This window comes from Neodiprion virginianus, chromosome 5 (assembly GCF_021901495.1).
Source record: "Neodiprion virginianus isolate iyNeoVirg1 chromosome 5, iyNeoVirg1.1, whole genome shotgun sequence".
In the NCBI taxonomy this organism is placed as follows: Eukaryota; Metazoa; Arthropoda; class Insecta; order Hymenoptera; family Diprionidae; genus Neodiprion; species Neodiprion virginianus.
The window spans coordinates 24,145,422-24,158,463 of record NC_060881.1 but is presented as its reverse complement, the minus strand read 5'-3'; the positions used below and the strand labels follow the sequence as shown (position 1 = coordinate 24,158,463).

General features: G+C 37.9%; 1 protein-coding gene across 1 annotated transcript in view; it reads right to left on the bottom strand.

Annotated features, from left to right (window-relative positions):
- LOC124304570 (semaphorin-2A) overlaps window positions 1-13,042 on the bottom strand; it is a 284,223-nt gene that overhangs the window by 258,335 nt on the left and 12,846 nt on the right. The window contains exon 2 of the mRNA XM_046762967.1: window positions 9,181-9,393. Within this exon, the coding sequence (XP_046618923.1) occupies window positions 9,181-9,222 (42 nt within the window). The 5' untranslated portion in view covers window positions 9,223-9,393. The remainder of the gene's footprint in view (window positions 1-9,180; window positions 9,394-13,042) is intronic.

Genomic DNA, 13,042 nt, shown 5'->3' with positions numbered 1-13,042 from the left:
GCGTTCCAAGTTACGTGGAAGATCGTGCTCATATCATTTTTGATATTTTTCTTTTTTTTGAATTTCTGAAGAAGCACGTAGCTCTTCAATTATTTTTTACGTTCCTGACATTTAACGGGAATCTTATTATTTGTCTAAATTAGAAGTTCTGAATATTAAATTGTGACTATTTTATGAGATTGAGTTATCAATGAAAAAGTCGTCAGATACACTTCTCAAACATCAACTGGAGATTCTAAAATACAAATGTGGGAATTCCGACAAGTAAGGTCACCCAGGTCGATCTGACTTAATTTCTTTTGTAATATCTAGAAACTAAGCGACACGTATTCATTTTTTTTTATCTGCCATTAAACAACTTTAGGGGGTGAAATCACCCTCCAAAGTAAGGCATGTCAAGGGGCGGTTTGTCGGTTTCACCCACAAGAATACAATATTTTTCATCCAATTCGACTGGAAAATTTTTCTCATAACGTGAAATGAAAAATGTAATTTTCTCATAAAAAACAAAAAACAGCCAAATCACCCCTTGACATGCCTTACTTTGGAGCGTATTTTTACTTCCTTAAAATGCCTAATGGCAAATAAATAAAAATATACCTGTCGCTTAGTTTTTAATTTACTATAACATATACAAAAGATATCAAATCGGAGGGATCGACCTGGCATACCTTCCTTGTTAGTGAAATAAATTGATATTATGATTGATATAAGCAATAAAAAAAAAAAAAAAAAAATAAACCTTACTCACCATACTTCATAAGTTTAAGAAAACGTGTATGAGTGAAAAATCAACTGAACGTGATCTTTCGCATAACGTTGAGCGTTCATCTTTCCCAGAATCTTTCTTTCATCCTAAAAAAACTTTTCCGGGGGTGCCATGATGGAAAATCGTAAATAATTTTTTTCTCAAACACCCTGATACACTGAGAGAAATTTTTAGTTCCCGTTACCGCTCAGTCCTTAACTATTTTCATTTTTTACCACAATCGAAAAATATAATTCTAACTAGAAAATGAAAATTAGTTTTCTAGCTGTTACCGGAAAGTCTAGCATCCGTTGCTATTCTTTTTCATTACGATCACCGTTACTATATTTTCCTGCAACTGTTGCGAAAATTTAACGCTCGTGCAACGATAAATTGACGTTAAAGCTTTGTTTAACTAAAAAAGTAGAGTAAACCTCAGAAACTGATTTTGCGTTGCAATTACCAAAAAAGGATCGACGATAGCGCAAAATGGTTAAGCGTACCTCGTTTTTCGTAATTCCAACAATATTCGAACAGTTTTTTCAACGATACCTGTTTTACCGAATTCTTCTAGTTACTGTAACGAATGAAATTTTTCTCCGTGTACATACGTATTTCCCACATAATTTTCCTCCGTGCACACGAAGGACACGCAGGCCCAGACTAATCGTCAATTACACATCCCGAGTGTCGGCAACGGTGCAGGTCACAACGGACGCAACGTCACCGGATGTACAATGGCATCGGACGTCTCGATCGCTATTCCGCATTCACGTATCAGCGACTCGTTCATGCTACGTAACGAGACACGCATTCGTACACCATGGTATACACCGTACACACGGATATGAATACGGAGATAAGTTGGGGAGATTGTGTGTTATAGATAGAAGCACGCACCTAGGTCCGATCGTGAGGGACTCTCATCGACCGAGGTGGTATCAACCTGTCAGCCTTCGCTTCGTTACTCAATCATTTTTTCATTCACCACTGTGACAACCTTTTTCCGCGTCGTCCACGAATCGTGATCAGGCACTTCAGATCTTATGCAGTAATACTTTTCGCTACGAGAGGTCAGAAAGAAAAAAAAAAAAAAAACTCTTCTATTTTCGTCTATATGATTCATTGCCATGAAGATCGATTCATCTCTCACTCACAGATAAATGTCTCCAACTTCTATAGTATAATGAATTTTACGCTTGATTAGTTTTTCCATTTGTGTCGTATCGATGCACTTTGATACTTAAATGTAAATATTTCTAGCTTATAGGTAAAAAACTAATACCATGAGTTGGATAAAACTGAACTTTCATTCACAAATATTGTTGGATTTACCATTTTTGTGTGGATATTGAGTAAAAAAAAAGTACATCATGTTTTATAGTTTCATGGTTGAAGGATGGCAACACTTCCCTTTGAGATTCAATGCAAGGCAACTTCTTTTTTTTTATTTTTGTCTCTCAATCTGCTTTGCTTAAAAAAGCATTATCAGGTGTTACGGAATTTTTGAATAATTTTATGCAAGCATTGTCAGCATAGAATATTACTTTCAGTCTCATATTTATACCTACCACAGCGAACTGTATTTTTTTGGAAGTAGTTTTTTACGAACCCCTTTTTAGTAAGAGACTCGATTCTTTCGCCATGGTTACCTAAGTTTCACCGAAATACGTGGAATATGAATCTTCTATAGCAATTCTCTTCAACTAAGAATGCATTTTTCACCTTTACATCAAAGTTTGAAATGCTATTTTGATGTTTTTTACGATTTTAAAACGTGCACTAAACGTGATAATGTTCCCATTTTTCATTTAAAAAATTTCAAAACTTGCAGTGCCAACGTATTGTGTACAGAATTGTGAAGTTCACGCGTGCTATCAATCGCGACGAAACATTTTTCTAATCCATTGAAATCACATTTTGGTATAAAACTTGAATTTTTTACTTACAAAACATGCATAAAAAGCACAGAGTACACAAATGGACTCGATAAAGTGTTCATTATATCGGATCAATGATAAAATTTAATGGGTAAGAAATTTTGCTTCCAATATACGCGCAAAGTAATCAAAAATAATTGAGTCGGGTTGTTTCATTTCAGTTACGAACGATAATTGCAAAGTTTGATGCAATTGAATTTAACTTTTTTGATATTACCGGATATATATATGTATATATATCACCGCGAGTGACCTTAAACAGAACTTTTTCCAACTATCGGATAATATTCTTCAACATTTATTAAATGTATAAAATAAAAGAGTTCCATAAAGCTGTTGCGTTTTGTTTATACCGTGAGCTCTGAACGATAAAAGCTACGGATTTTCATTAACTCGCGACGAAATTCACTCCCTCTCAACACGCGTGCAATAACATTAACGTCACGCGGCGTGAAAATGTGCTATAAAGTCCGTGAATAATTACAATCGTAAGCGTAATCGGGAGGAAAAATGGAACCCGGTTTCGGCTCGGGTGAAAAGGAAAAAGAGGAGGTATCAGAAGCGCCGGCACATTTGGCTGTGTCAATTTCTGCAGGGGAAGAGCCGTGGAAGTTTCCTTTGTCTCTCGGTTAAATTCTGTGAGAAGAGAGCGTGAGCGCGTGAAGCAAGTGTCTCGTCGTTAGCGAGGGCGTTTACCGTGCAGGGTACAGCAGCCGCGAAACGGGATAATATTCTCAAACGTTCTCGACATGACGAAGTATGAATTAAACCCGTCAGTTCCAGCCCTCAGCCGGTAGCATGTGCCATGCAAATTCCGGGAATGGATTCACGAGTGCTCGAATATCGAGCCTGATCTAGAACACTCTGGATAGGGTGTGAGATTCGACAAGGATAGAATTCCAACACGCGAGGAATGTAGTTTGGTACATTAGAATACAAAATTCGATTTACAAAACAGCCTTACGGAATGCAAATTATAATATAGGAGATATATGCTTTGAGCTGCCGAGACAATGAACAGAATAATACGATTCATCCCAAAACAATTACAGGGGATCAAAAATTTGAGTGATATTATAGAACGGTTTGAATTTAAAGTCTGAATTGCAGATAGTTTCACAGATATTAAATTCCCCGAGGAAAGATAACACAAGAGTTGAAGCTTCGATAATACAAAAACTTGAATTTTCCCAATCCCAAGAGTTCCAAGTTAGGAAATGAAAAACAATTCACCAATTTAAACGTAACGACCACGGGAGAAAATCTACCACAATGTTATACTTGAGAATATTTCGAGAAACAAATTCCAGAATTTCTCGATCAAATATGTCAGAGTGGTTTTTTTTTTTTTTTAATTTTTCGCTTCGTCAACGCAAGTATGAACCCAACACTGATCACATTTCGATTCATGTAGTTTATTTACTTCACATTAGATTCTTTCACGGGTAAATTTTATTTTAAATTTAATTTTCCGTCCCTCATTAAGTCTGCAGTAAAATTTTTCAACCCGCACTAGTATTACCATTACAGTCCTCGGAGAATAAAAACACAGTGTAGATACTCCATAGACTCTACTCTCCATCCACCCACTCGACGACGCCTCGTACGTCGGTAGCAACCATAACCCTTTGGTGCCAGAGCTATTTGCTCCCGCTACCCCTACTCGAGCGGTAAACAAAACCCGCGAAACGGGGCCGGGACACAAAACAAGGCGACACCCGCGCCCATCTCGTTCCATGGGATCCGTACACAGCCAAGCCGAACACGTAGATGTATTATGTCTGCCACGTGAACCAGACCCTCGCCTCCACCCTGTGCACATTCGCCATACAGTGTACCCACCGAGCTCCGAGCCCCCCAAGCACCGAAAGCTGGTCTCCAGTCAAGGGCGACAGGCACCCGCACAACGGAAATGCGTTATCTAATTTGTTTGCTCTTACAGTGGGGCTGAAAAGATCCACCTCGGAAATAGTTGCGATAAGGTTAGCTTGTTTTCGAAAGGGCCTTCTAACGAATCCGTTGTCTTAATTTCAAACTAGCCTCGCTGGGCTGCGTCCACGCCGATTGGAAAGGATATTATGACATTCAACTGAAATTATGACCTTCCACTCCAATTGAAAACGATATTATGACGTTCTAGCTCAATTGGAAACTATGTTGTGGCATTCCACGTCGATGATGAGCTTCAACCTCAATTGGAAACGATGTTATGATATTCCAGTTAAATTATGACTTTTAACTTCAATTGTAAATGACATTATGACATTGCAGCTCAATTGGAATCGATGTCGTGACATTCCATCGTAAATGGAAACTATATCGTGACATTTCGGATCAATTGGAAACGACCTCGTGATATTCTACTTAATTATGATTTTTCACCTCAATTGTAAACGACATTATGACATTGCAGCTCAATTGGAATCGATGCTAGGGCATTCCACCTCAACTCGTAACGATATTATGACACTCCAGCGCAATTAGAAACGATATTATGACATCAACTGAGGGTAGGATACACCAAAAGACGAGAGTTTTGTCGAGAAATATAAAGAGTCGTATGCTGGTACAAAATATGGTCCTCGAACGTGTGATTACAAGTGTGAAATCATCACAATGGAAAGACGTTTTTGAAGTACGAACATTTCTGTGAATGTGTTACGTGCTGTTTTGCTCGAGTATTGTTCAAAATAGCTTCAATTGTTCAAAGCTTCCAATTATTGCATTAATATCAAACACTCCGTACACGTTATTCAATTTGCAGGGAGTACGTTACAGAAATTTAAATGTGGAAGTGCTATTACATATATTTTCTGATTTTCAGTTGGAAGTTCTTTTTCTTCGCCGAATTAAACAAGAAATTCTACATTAACATACTTGCGGTGGTGAATGCGCACTAAAGTTAGTTGTTCTGATTCATAGGGAAGTCATATGAAGCATCTATCGGTACTAGAATCACTTTCAACTGTTACAATAAAACAAACGGTTAAAAAAATGTGAGTGTGTTTTGCTTTATTACTAATCTAGCGAATTTTACAGCAGCGATGTTATGATTTTATAATAAACACACGCGGAAAACAAAAATTCTTGAAGAAAAACCAGTCAGTCGATTCGAAGTTGTTTTAATTGCTAAGCTCAGTTGTTTCGATGAAACTTAAATCGAGATTTTTTAAAATTCTATGACTCTAACAGTCAAAAATACGGAACAAGCATTAAACTCAAACGTGAGTATTTCATTCTCACAGAGATGAAATTCATCGGTACCTAAGTCCCAAAAATAGATCGAAGTAAATTTCAAACATTACAGCTGTACGTTTTTTCATTGACTTTTCTACTTGGTTTGGGGCAAAAATTGTGGTGAATTTCTATTAAAAATTTGAAAATGTTTGTCTTGCTTTTGCGTGAATCAGAGACATTTTCAGTCACATTCATAACTCTGTAATCGAATTTGAAAATCGAAAATTGTTGATCTTAGCGGTATCAAAATCATTGTTCAAATTTATGACGAATTGAAAAAAACGGTATACGATCCAAAGGGGCATAAACCATTGTTCAATTGTTTGACTTTTCACATCACACGTTTAAAGGATCATCCTAGTGTAAAATGTTAAAAAAAATATATATATATTTACATATATATTTGTTTTTTCATTAACCGATAGTATAGACGGGATATTATGTGGATAATTTATATGAAAATTCGAAATTCGAAAGTTCAAACGCGTTTTTCTCGAAATGTGGTTTTTAAAAACAGTGTACACTCACAAAGGAATCGTTTCCAAACTATCCGTTTCAAATTTGGACACAATATTCTTCACGCTATTCTTTATATTTGTATGGAAGCTTTTTTTTGAAATCGTCATATTTTTTTAACGAAAAACTATCAAAACAACAGGCTAAATTCGATACACTTTTTTCAGACCACGGCCATTTTGTCAATTTTGTTGAAATAAAAAAAAAAAAAAAACAACTTTATAGCAAGATGGCGGCTTTTATACCGATTAATAATCTTGTCACAAATTTCATTTTACGTAACATTTACAGCCACAACCGTGCACACTATGAGGATTCGTCTTTTTCGAAGACATTTTTAACTGTTGAAAAAGTAAATAAATAAATAAATAAAAAAAAACAAAACTGAAAAGAAACGTTCAAAAATATATGTTCTGTTCTTCGCGAGTGTTTTGATTTAACATGAAAAAAAAACAGCTGACCAGCGTATTTCAACCATCGAAAAAAAAATCGTACGTATGGGATCCCTTAAGCCCTTGGAATCCTGTTGCTACAAACAGAGGTTGTACCTAAATAAATGTTTACAGAAACTGATATCAGTGGCACGATTCCTCCGGTAACAGGTGATACGAAATGCGTCCGGGGAAGTTGAGCAGCTCTTGTTAACCGTCAACAAGGAGTGAAACGATAGTTGTTTTGCAAAGTGGACATTCCCCGCATCTTCGTTCCGCAAGAGAATCTGACTGCAGTGCAGCGACGAATGGCTCGGATTCCGATTTCATTCCACGGTGGCGAGCGGGCGGTTCGTACTTATTTTGCATATTCCGCATGCATCATATTCACTTCCCAATCCGTACGCTCACGTTCCCCAATGGCTTTCTATGCGGTCATTTCGTACGTTCATCCATATGCATGTATATTTTTCATTCCCTGCATACACGTGCGATTTGTCGCTCAGGCTCGTCGTCCGGAAATGAAAAACGTAAAAATACATATACGCGGTGAATTTTTCCCAAAACGAGTAGGTATCGATCTTCCCCCACAACGGTGCGTGCCAACTTAATTAGGTACGTGGGGAGATTCGGTGACTCGGTTTTCGACTGTATTATAAAACGAAACTGATTAATTACACACCGTAATCTGCACTTCGCACCCAACTTTGTAAACGTTAAATATCAATTATTTCAAACGCAGCATTCCGTACGAAAATATTACGCGTCAAAGCGAAAGCCGCGAGGGTAACGTGCGCAAAACGTTATGAAAAATGTCGAATTAACGTTGTGAGTGAGTGTTGCAAAATGCGAGGGTCCTGTGCTGGAGAGTTTGCGCACTGAACCGAACAAACTGAGAGTTAGTATTGTTTGATCTTTTTTTAGCTCGCATTTTCTTTTTCCTTTTTCTTTTCTTTTTTTTTTTTGCTTTGCAAATGCACGTACCACTGCGTTTTATTTATTTATTTATTTTTTTTTTCTATCATTGAATCACCGGATTCAATTTACCGCGCGATAAAATCTCCCGTTCTTCTAGGCATCTGATTCGAATAAACAGGAGGGAGGATTTGACGGCTGCTGTGGTGGGGGGGGGGGGGGGAGGAGCACGAGTTTGTATAACAAAAAAAAAAAAAAAGCACTAGCGCGGGAACAAATCAGGGGAAACGTTTGTAAAGTCGAGTTAAATATTTCCGCGCGTACGAATTTTTGCACAACTGATTCAATCACGGATAACTCGGGAGACTTGCAAATTCGGTTCGTTAATCGATAGCTCCGTGCATTTAATTCTATTTTTTTTTTATAGAATAATATTTCAGGTGGTATTTGAGAATCGAGCGTTCGATGAAACGCCGCAAGGAACATCCGCGTGTAAGAATGACGGTGAATGTTTTTTTTTTCCTGTGTTCTTCTTCTAGACGTTAGGGGGAGGTTATTAAATAAATTCAAAGGTTATCCATTGGAAAGTATCGAGCCTTGGCGGTCCGCTCGTAAAATGGAGGTTTGGCTTTGGTTAAGAGTGTGGGCGTGTTACGGGGTAGTTCATGGAACTGGAGGGTTACTTTAGCCCCATACTCAGCGGTATATCGGGGCGAGGATCACGCGTACCCTCGTCTGAATACTGATTCTCCACCGAGGACGCATACATTACGCGAGGATAAAAGGATATTTGCATCTTGATGGACCACGCGGAGTGCATTTGACATTCTTCCTTATGCACTCAGCGTTCCGGTTATCGTCCTTGCTTTTTTCATCATTCATTCGCCTACCGCAGCTCTCTTGTTTATTGCCCGAATGTCGGCGAGACCATTCACGAAACTCTGATGACTCTTCATTGCCAATTATTTCCTTCTAAATATACATACCGGCAAAGAACCAAACTGGATACCATAAATTTAACCAACGATTTGCAGTGTAATTCGACAAATATTTCAAAGCTCGTGCTAAGATGATCGATGCGCTGCGAGAGTAAAATGAAAGCTTCATTCCACTGCTCAGACATTTGATGTAGAATTAAGTAAATTTCGCCCACTTCATTTTTACCCATCCAGGATACAGTAATTATGTAATAATGATAACTAGTAATAATTCGAGTTGGCTTTTTTTTTTTATTGCCGTAGGCAAAGTCAGATGTTCGTTTCTTGTACTCGCAGGCTAAATTCATTGTTAATTATATCGCGACGCGATAACCAAGATTATTTAGAGAACCAATCGGGTAAATGGTGTGACGATTCATTTGTTATTGAAAAATATTGATTATAATTCAACTTACCATTTTCGAAGTTCGTCTTCGCATTCGAGGACGGTGAGACATCGAATAGTTTGCTACGATGAGATGCGTTTAAGCTTCGGTATCTCGCTCAAGCCGATACCAGAAAACCACACACTTCACTAATACAAGTCACTTAACGTCACTCAACACCTAAATCGTGATTCTGCCGTACCTCCATAGCAGCGAGACGAAAACGAACCGCAATTGTCATGCCTGGAAGCAGAAAAACAAATAAACCTTATTATCCTATTTTCCAAATTCGGTAGACGTATTTTTCAGTGATCTTACGTGTTTTTCACTTAATCTATGCTGTGAAGTAAAAATTATACCAATTACCAGATACCTGAATGTCATTAAATTCAGTGAGCTTATATCAAATGTCCATAGCAATCTTAGATTAAACATTTATGTCTTGCAAAGAAAATGCATAAATTTCGTTTCCACTGTGAGTTAAAAAATCTGTCAGTGAAGTGGTACAAAAGTAATTTCAAATAAAATTTTCAACGAATTCACTCGTGTGTTTGAAAAGACACCAAAAATACTAACCCTGCCCTATATAAAAAAAACCCGGATTTTTCTCCGAAAATATTATGGAAAATCCATCGAATTAGAGATAATAAATTTGATCAAAGTGTGTTGCGCGTGTGTGTCTAAAATTTCCGAAGATCATCCTGAGGGAACGTCTACGTTCTCGGGAATGAAATGATTTACTCAAAGCTGTCACGCGTTTAAGTCACGGCTGCAGTCCCATTTCCCTTCTCCGCATATGATGTAAAAGATTGAAACAATAAACCAAGTTGTTACGCAGGGTGAAATAATAACAATAGTAATAAGAATAATAATAATAATAATAATAAAGAAAACAGGAAAAAAAACAGTTAAAAAGTAGTGGAAGAAGTATAAGAATATATAATAAGAGAAGGGGAAGCGAGGAGAAAAAAAAGATATAAAAGCTCGGCTTGGGTTCCGCCCTTCGGGTGCGCGGAAGGCGCGGGGAAAGCTTTACTTTCGTTGTAAACACGGACTCGCAGCAGTCACGTGCTTTTGTGCACCGCGTGTGATGGGAGTAGAGAATTTTACGAGTAAAGCGAGGTTCGCCGACTCCCCAGAAGCTTTCGCTTCTGGCACCTCGACGGTGTCTCGTCGCATTGTTCAGCAGCACAAATGCCAGACGTCCTGGCTTTTGAAAAATATGCGTATTTCACGGTTGGATATTCGCTGCATTCCCTGCACCCTGCAGGACTCTGTCACGTGAACAGGGGTTGGACGCCGTTGCGTTTTGCCTGCAAGCGATACGAAATAAACTCATCCAGATATGTACGGACAAGTTCCAAACGTCTTTTGAAACATTCACGCCACAGCTACGAGCTAAGTATTACCAAAAGTAATCGGTTTTCGATTAGATTGATTATTTCTACTCGATTAATCGAGTGTAATCGATTATGTTAGTACCTCAAAATAGGTTTTTGTTTTTTACTCTCGTGAACGATGCGATGCATTGTCAACTCATGCGATTAAAGTATTAACTTATTCTTATATTATTTGATGTAACAAGTGAAAGATGAATGTATATTTTCACATGAAATTGAAAAATATTTTGAATGAAACTGTAAATTATCAAAAAACTTCTCCGCTATTAAGACAACAGAAATTTACGAAATTTTGGTTTCATACGCACCGTTCCAAGAAAATACGAAATAATCGAAACATCGATTAATTTTCACCGATTTAATCGAGTCGTGTTCGATTGTTTTTTTTTGGACCCGACTAATCGATGCATCGATTATTTTTAGCTTAATGGCCATCGCTAACTTTGGGCTGAATCGGCAATCCGGCCAAACGGGTTCCGTTTATCTCACCGTATTAAATCGGCTTACTTCACTGAGAAATAATCGTTTATTGAGCGCCCGGAAGGTAATTTTGTTATCGCCAACTTACCTTGGCCATGTGACTGACCTAGCTCGCGAATTTGTTGTGGCACCGAGTCGTTTCGTTCGTTTATCAAGGTCTTCCGGCAATCGAGGGGAGCAAAATTCTGAGTAAGAATTTGGCAAGTTTTTCAAAAAAAAAGAGCGGTGATTATAAAGAACGATACACTTAGAAAAAATTGATTTGTTACAGTAACTAGCAGAATTCAATAAAACAGGTATCGTTGAAAAAACCGTTTGATTATTGTTGGAATTACGAAAAACGGGTTACACCTAACAATTTTGCGCTATCGTCGATCCAGTTTTGGTAATTGCAACGCAAAATCAGTTTCTGAGGTTTACTCTACGTTTTTAGTTAAATAAGGCTTGAACGTCAATTTATTGTTGCACAACATAAGCATTAAATTTTCGCAACAGTTGGAAGAAAATATAGCAACGGTGATCGTAACGAGAAAGAATAGTAACGGATGCTAGACTTTCCGGTAACAGCTAGAAAACTAATTTTCATTTTCTACCCAGAACTATATTTTTCGATTGTGGTAAGAAATGAAAATAATTAAGGACCGAGCGGTAACCGGAACTAAAAATTTCTCTCAGTGTACGTTTGTTATCCGAATTGCTCATCCTTGTTCGACTCTCGCACTTCGACTCATCCACGTTCACTATACGCTACACAAAATTCACTTCATGACGATGTGTACACACGGTATATAAATGGAGAACTTCTCGACACTCTCTGCGCGAGTCGCGACGCACGAATGAATCGGTGACCGCAGCCGGCGTGTCAACATCTCAATCAGATGTGTTTCTATCTAACGATAAGATGCCACTCGGCGCGAGAATTTGAACTTTGACCAAGCTCGGCTGCATTGATTTAGCTCTTTTAAGACGTGAATTAATTCTATCTTGCCCTCATTCACACGTTTCGATTTTCAACTGGTTATTTGTAATCGGAACTGAATTTGAGCGGATTATGAATGAACAAAGATATTTGTGACTGATCTCTACCCACCACCACACTGCTTAGCTTACTCTCGTCTAATGGTCATTTGGTTAAATCAAGACTGATCAAAGCAATGATTTCGACGCTGATTTGCCCCTTTACCGAAAATGGGACGCTTGAAAAAGACGTCTGATGACTTGTTGAAATATAAATTTGACTGGGAGGAAAAGGCAGAGCTCTGCTTTCTCAAATCTCGTTTCCAAACTTCAAATAATAAGAACCTCACCGAATTATTAAAATTATGAAATAACGCTAACCACTGACTAGAAATCTTTTCTATGCACTGAATGAGATTTTACGGTCAGAGCCTTTCGAAAATGAGAGCCACTCGTTATTTCAACTGTTCATCAATTCAACTATCCGGAGTGTTGTTCATTCTGAAAATAGATCAATCAGAATTTTGACCAATCCAACTGATGAGATTTGTTTAATTAGCCAATCTGAAATATCATCATTGAGAACTTTGAATCGCTTTAAAATGACAATTGCTTTTCTGGTTTGCAGTCAGGCAGAGAAGAGAAATTGAAGTATAAGAATGTACAATATTTCGACAAAAAACAAAAATTGTTCAGTGAGAATTGGGTCAAAACGAAGACGCAGATTCCGCACGGAAACTTTCGGCTGAAAGTCCAAGCTTAATTTTGGGGAATAAAAAATTCTACCAAGGTTTATTAATGATTCCGTTCACTGCAGGCAGCGAGGAGTTAGTGTCATTATAATGCGAGATACATAACGGAGGATTTAGTGAAATGCTGTCGGGGAATCTCTATGATACCTGATGCCGAGTTACATCAGCATGGCTCTCGCACCCTTAACAACACTTCAATTAGTTCTGGCTTAACAGCTTTAAGTTTCCCGGCGACTCGTGACCGGCATGTCAGAGAATTATTATTAAACGACCGACCCAAATGTCTTATCGGACTTTTGCAAA